This window comes from Leptonotus elevatus, chromosome 11 (assembly GCF_054856555.1).
Source record: "Leptonotus elevatus isolate MCC_2025b chromosome 11, RoL_Lele_1.0, whole genome shotgun sequence".
In the NCBI taxonomy this organism is placed as follows: domain Eukaryota; kingdom Metazoa; phylum Chordata; class Actinopteri; order Syngnathiformes; family Syngnathidae; genus Leptonotus; species Leptonotus elevatus.
In genome coordinates this window covers 22542501-22548859 of record NC_141249.1, presented here as the reverse complement: position 1 = coordinate 22548859, position 6359 = coordinate 22542501, and the positions used below count along the sequence as shown (strand labels likewise).

Here is a 6359-nt window from a genome sequence, read left to right as displayed (position 1 = left end):
GTTAACATTTCTTTCAGAATTTACTAAAAGCGTGTCCCCCCGAACCCCCCCCCCCCTCCCTGTACATTTAGCCACATTTTATTGTCTAATAATAACTACACTATATATTCTAACACCCACCCCAACCCCCGGAATGATTCTGCCCCTTCGAACCAATCGAACAGGATTCTGCTTCTCACCTCCTCTAAAAAGAGAGGTTCAAAGTCCCCTCGGAAAAGTGATAACTTCTCCTACCATTGGAAAAGTGACGTTTATTTGATTTTTTTTTTAAGCAAAGATGTCCGAGAAACTGCTCGTCATCGACACCGACTGCGGCATCGACGACGCCCAGGCCATCCTGGTGGCCTTGGCGGCGTCGCACGTCCGCGTCCTGGCTGTGACCTGCGTGTTCGGGAACGCGTCCGTGGACGACGTGTGCCAGAATGTGTTCAAAGTGCTTGCAGTGGGGCAGCAGGAACAGGTTGGTTGATTGGATGGATGGATGGGCAGACTTCTGGAAATTGTGGCAGAGACAATCTCTGTAATTTCAGATTAGGTTTTTAAATAGAAGGAGAAGAAAAAAACTACCACCCACCCTAAAAAGTTTTTACAAGACAAAGTTTTTTTTCGGCGAGGAAAAAGATTCAATATTTTTGTTGTTGTTTACGATGCATAATTTATCCATTTGTATATTCCAAGAGTTGGGAAAATAGGAAAAAGTAGTTTTAAAGAGGGTTAGGGGGAGTCAACGTCTTTGTGAGCAATAGTCGGTTTTCAAGAAAATATTTTAATAAGAAAACAATCTTATTTCAGTTTTTTTTTTTTTAAGAGAAGGCAAGCTTGTATTTTACAAAGTGGCATACAAATTGTATGTTTCAATAAAACTGTTGAGGAAAAAAAGTTAACATTGTTAGTTTTATTAAAGGAAAAAGTAGTAAACGGTGACTTTTCTACTGGAAACATTTCAAGTAAAAAAAATCAGATTTTTTCCCTACAATTAAAAAAATTTTTTTTTGAATACTGAAAATTCCAATATGCTAAAAACACGAAGTTTAAATGCATAAACAATTTCAACATTCATAGTTTTTTGAAAGTCATTTCAAGGAACATCCTCTGAGAAAGTCAACTTAACGAAAACCTTCCAAGAAATGACCCACCTCCTCCCGAAAAAAAAAAAACATTTATGAAAAAATTTGTCAAAAATAATTCATCTTAATTCTATGAGAATTTTTACATAAGCGTATTGCTGCCACACCATAATTTATTAAATTTTTTTGCCCTGGGCAGATCCCGGTGTTCCGAGGCTCTGCCAGGCCCCTGCTCGGGACCGCCCCCACCAACGACCCCTGTGACCACTTCGGCACAGATGGCCTCGGGGACGTTTTGGAGGACAGGGACCCGCGGTGGGAGGAGAAAATCCAGAAGGAACACGCGGTGAGCGCCATGCTGCGCCTGGTAGAGGAGTATCCCGGGCAGGTGAGAATATGCACGTCCCCGTAAGCACTGCGTTATTGGCATTAAAATAAAATGTGGTGGCTTGGCGGGCACAGGTGACACTGATAGCCCTGGGGCCCCTTACCAACCTGGCGCTGGCCGTCAAACTGGACCCAAGTTTCCCTGGAAAGCTCAAAGAACTTTACATCATGGGCGGTAACATCGAAGGTAGCCCCACGATTCATGATAATGTGTAAATGCCCCCCCCCCCCCCCAAAAGTCATACTATGAGAATAGCTGTAATCACTCCAGGTTGTTTAAAAAAAGTGATTTCTGAGTACTGTTGCTTTCCAAACACAACAGGACACGCAACTACGGTGTCCTTAAAGTGGCCAAGCTCAACTTGCACACAAACACAAAAAAAAAGAAAAACATGTCTGGTGTCCTTAAAGGGCCCGAAAACGTCAATACTGGACGTGTGGACCCGGCAGCCACATTGATAAACTGTGCATGTACGTGTTGTTTTTGTGCCTGTGTATTTTGTGTTTTTTTTATTTGTGCATTTTATTTTTTGTTTTGTACAACCTTGTTGAGTATTGTTGCATGTTTCTTGTTTTGTTATGTTTTTGTGTAGTGTTTTGTGTGTGTGATTGTTTTTGTGCATGCCTTTGTTGCTTCATGTATGAATCTTTTTTTCTGTGCATTTCAGTTTTTTGGTTTCATGATTTTGCATTGAATGTGTATTTGCGTGTTTGTATTGTGTTTTTTTTGTTTTTTGTTTGTGTGTGATTCCAGGGAAAGGGAACGTGTCCCCGTGTGCAGAATTCAACTTTGCCATGGATCCCGAGGCCGCTTATGTTGTCCTGGAGGAGTTCTTATGCCCGACCTACTTGGCAACGTGGGAGTACGCCTGCAAAAACGCGTTGTCGTGGGTAAGATGTGAAGACGTGCTAAACCCTCCTAAACAAAGTTCCTTATTTGTTGGCACCTTTTAAGCCATTTATATGTACGCTATGTTTAAAAGCAGCGCTTGTCTGTATGATGGAGGGGAGGGGGAATTAAATCTTAGAATACGCTTAACTCATTCACTCGCAGCCATTTTGACTGAAGCAACCCCCTTTGCTCCCGGCCCACAGAATATTGTGTTCTATTGCTATAAAAACGTGGAACCTACCAAAAGAAACATTAGTCTCTTATTTTTTTTCATCTGGAAAAAAAGTGCTTTTCTATCTGCTTCCATTTTGCAGCAATTAGCATTAGAATATAGCCAAGTTTCATCATTATTCAAAAACCTGTTGAAAACAGTGGGGGAAAGAGCTTTTTGCAACATGGCCCCGGTTGATTTCTTATACTCTTTTTTTTAAATAAATACCATTGCTTTAAAGCGACCTCTTCATGTCAGAGGCTGCATCAAAGCCTTCTCTATTTTCTAGCATATAAAAAACAAACAAAAAAACGTCTAAATACGCTTTTGGAACCATGGCAATATTTAAAATAGAACGTTTTTAATATGTTTTTGGGAGCTAATAAAGTTGTATTTTTTTAGGTATTTTTTCCCAAGATACATCAAGTTTTTTCAATGAATAAGGTACTCGCAAGAAAAAGTGAAAATGTAATTTTGGCCCCTTGACAGTTGGCGTTTCATGACTTCAGTAGACAGTAGTAAAAGTCCAGAATGCACCTCAAGAAATACTATCATACAAGTTGGCATCTTCAAGAAAAATTATAAAATATGAAAACAAACTTACTTTCTTGCCTGGAAATTAAACAAAAGACAAAATGCCTCACCCCTTTTGTTTTCTTCTCCCTTACGAAGGAATTCTTCGAGGAGCTGACGAGCCAGGACACGGCGGCGTCCCGCTTCATGAAGAGCGTCACGTCCCGCTGCTGGGCCTTCTCCCAGGAGGCCCTGAGCAAGGTGCGCGACGTTCACTTCGGCCCGGGCTTCGTCTCCTTTGACTCGTACGCGGTGGCGGCCTGCGTGGATGCCGGCGTGGTGGCCGAGAGCGTGCGTTGTCCGGTGCGCGTGGAGCTGCAGGGCGCCATGTGCCGCGGAATGATGGCGCTGGACCGCGTGGGCAGACTCAACAAGAAGCACAGCGTGACCGTGTTCACAAAATGCCACAAGGACAGGCTGGCGCGGCTTCTGCTCGAATCGCTCAGGCAGCCCCCTAAGAACCCTGATGCTGGAAAATAAATACCTGATTAATTCAATTAATAATCACCAAGACTAAATTACAAGAATGTATAAATATTCAAGCTTGGCCACCTGGGGGCAGTATAATCCACACAAGGAATAAAGGTTTTTATGCCAAGTGTGTATCTGAGTCATATATTTGTCTCAAGTGGCCACTATTTGAGGAAAAACTATACATGTGGATTCAAGTTAGACATCTATGCTCATTCAAGAGAAATTACATCAAATAATAATAAAGCAAAATCACTGCACCTCAGTAAATGTCGAGACCCAGGAGGCGGCACTGTGCTGAAATCCTTTTATTTTAAATTTGCTGACAAATAGAGACCCCAATACAATTCATACTTCAAACTTAAGTACTTCTTGGACTTTTAAAACAGGGAGCCTTTTTCATTTAACATCCAATCAGGGCCAAGGTTGCTTAAAGTCTATGAAACCAATTGTAATAAAACTATGAAAAACGTTGAACTTTTTAATACTGAACTGAGATTCTTCTGCGAGGCGAACCAAACTTCCAGCCTTACCAGCTATAACGTCTCATTTTAGAGGGGCAGAGGGAGTGCACCTCTGTTAAAACAAATAAAAGCCTCGGCCCCCTGTGAATAAAAAGCGGCGGGAAAACTAAACACAAAGAGGATGGGCGAGCGATCCAAATCGGTCCAGTCACGCTTGAAGAAAATGATCAGATTGGGTCGCCGCCTTAAAGTGCAGTTTTAATTGTTGGGATCCTCCGAGGAATTGGGCCAGGGCTCCGAGCTTCGACGGCCGAGCGGGGGTCCCCACATGCTCCACGGGTTGTACGTGCGGCTCATGTCGCCCGAGGGCGGCGGCGAAGTGTTTAAGGGGTCTGTCAGCGTGGGCGAATTGGCGGCGGGCGAGTAGGGGCGCCGCGATGTCTCGGTGCTCGCTGACCAAATGGAGGGACCGAAGGTGGCGCTGGTGGACCACGGGTTGTGGCTGCTCTGTAGGAGTGACTGTGATGCAAGCAAAAAAAAAAAAGGTTTAACTTACCGCGAGGTTGACAAGAGTGAGTGGTGGTGGACAGGAAGCGTCTTACTGAGGTGGGTGCGGTGGGCGAGCTGGAGCTGCTGGGCCAGGAGTGCAGGGGGTCCGCGTTGGGAATATCCCAGATGGACAACGGCAACGTGGTGAACTCGGGCCAGCTCAACTGAGGCTCCGATGGCTTCTGGAGGCTCATTTCGCTGAAAACTAACAAAAGAAGGGTTTCTTTAAAATACCTTTAAACAATGGACGACAGTCTGACCGGCTTGATATGGGAAAAAAAAAAGTGCTGTCAAAGTTAAAGCATTAACCCATTAATTAATAACAAAAAAATGATCGCATTAATCATGTATTAACGCAGATTAAAAAGAAAAATCCGCTTGCTTGTGTGGCCTCAGTTTAGACCAGTGTTTCCCCAATCGGGCACACGAGGATATTGCAGACATAAGTGGAAACATTTAATAATTTATCTCCAAGGAGAGAAGTAAATATTATCAGTCATTTCATAAGCCAGTCAACAAAATGGTATGTGTGCGTTACAACTCGTTTCCCGGGGGGAGACAATAACCGGTGGCACAGTCACATCCTCCTCAAGTGTCTTCTTAGAGTGCACGAAAAGCTTGTGCTTCACTTTCACCACCTCACAAACGACGAGGTGAAACGGGGAGTGGCGAGGTAAATATTTCACATTTTCGATTCTTCTCATTTCTAATTCCTGATCGTAAAACGGCCACAAGATGGCGGCCGATACACCGTCGCTGGTACCGATACTCGCGCGTCCCGTAAAAAAAAAAGTCGTACCTCCCGTCAGGTTGAAGGAGTTGTTGGGTCCAAAAGCGGAGAAGGAATTGGTCGGGTTATAGTTTGCGTTGCTGTTTGTGCCGATGGGACTCCACAACCCCGAGCTGCAACACAAACAAGCACATGAATGTTAGAATTTGTGCGTGACGTGGTGCTTGTCTGTTACCGGCGTCAGTACCTGTCTGAGCTGTCACTCTCCATTGACGTTGTGTGTGCCAGACTCCTTGATTGACCTTCGGCCCTGCCCGGTCCAGAACCACCTGGTGGCGACAAAAAAGTTGAGATCAAATCCCTGGTGCCCAACGTCACCCCATGGGACAGTTGAAGGTGGCAAAAAAAAAAAAAACTCACCTTGAGCACAGCCTAAGTGAAAAGCTCTCGTGAAATTTGTTTCAGTTTGTGCTAGCGTGTTAGGCTAGCATGCAAGCTAATTCTATTGATCAGACTTCTAATTACAGTCATGTATGGCACATAATTCATTGATTGTGTACATCCTAAATGATCATCTACGATACAAACAACCAACCCCCATCACAAACGCTTACCTGGACTCTTGTCGTAACCAGCAGCCACAGCGGCAAAGGTGGGGTTTCCGTTTTTACCGGGGAGTGGCGTGGAGGAGCTAACTTTGCTTCCCGGAGCCTTATTGTGGTTCACATCGCTGCAACAAAAAAACAGAGTTTGAATCGTGGAGCAACAGACAGATGCGTTGTCCTGTGTGTGTGTGTGTGTGTGTGTGTGTGTGTGTGTGTGTGTGCGTGTGTGCGCGCAACGCTGCTTACCTGTTGCTGTTGAGGACACTGCTGTAGCTGCCGCGGGACAGCAGGCTGGGGGAGATGGGCGGTGGGGAATAAATCTCCGCTGTGGATGACCTCTTGAGGAAGGGGTCTGCGTTTAGCGTCTGGAGGGCGATCTGCTGGAGACTGTCCGCGTCTATGCGTTCAAT

General features: G+C 44.7%; 2 protein-coding genes across 4 annotated transcripts in view; one reads left to right on the top strand and one right to left on the bottom strand.

Annotated features, from left to right (window-relative positions):
• The first annotated feature begins 179 nt into the window (after window positions 1–179).
• Window positions 180–3728, top strand: LOC147166515 (uncharacterized). Its single transcript, XM_086088637.1, has 5 exons — window positions 180–460; window positions 1267–1455; window positions 1530–1641; window positions 2209–2345; window positions 3230–3728. Exons 1-5 carry the CDS (start codon window positions 278–280, stop codon window positions 3608–3610), a joined length of 1002 nt encoding a protein of 333 aa, XP_085944763.1. The 5' UTR covers window positions 180–277; the 3' UTR covers window positions 3611–3728.
• Window positions 3729–3894: 166 nt separating this feature from the next.
• The window catches only part of tmem131 (transmembrane protein 131), a 29172-nt gene continuing 26707 nt past the window's right edge, over window positions 3895–6359 (bottom strand). For all 3 annotated transcript variants that reach the window (XM_086088628.1, XM_086088627.1, XM_086088629.1), the window contains 6 exons: window positions 6196–6346; window positions 5959–6074; window positions 5592–5673; window positions 5414–5517; window positions 4668–4819; window positions 3895–4584 (listed from right to left, as the gene is read on the bottom strand). In XM_086088628.1, the coding sequence (XP_085944754.1) occupies window positions 4324–4584; window positions 4668–4819; window positions 5414–5517; window positions 5592–5673; window positions 5959–6074; window positions 6196–6346 (866 nt within the window). In that variant the 3' untranslated portion in view covers window positions 3895–4323. The remainder of the gene's footprint in view (window positions 4585–4667; window positions 4820–5413; window positions 5518–5591; window positions 5674–5958; window positions 6075–6195; window positions 6347–6359) is intronic.

Excerpts from the sequence above, each read along its gene's own strand:
- LOC147166515 (XM_086088637.1), top strand. The coding sequence starts at position 278 with ATGTCCGAGAAACTGCTCGTCATCGACACCGACTGCGGCATCGACGAC. Across the intron at positions 461-1,266 it reads CAGTGGGGCAGCAGGAACAG|ATCCCGGTGTTCCGAGGCTC; the intron begins GTTGGTTGATTG and ends TGCCCTGGGCAG. Across the intron at positions 1,642-2,208 it reads CATGGGCGGTAACATCGAAG|GGAAAGGGAACGTGTCCCCG; the intron begins GTAGCCCCACGA and ends GTGTGATTCCAG.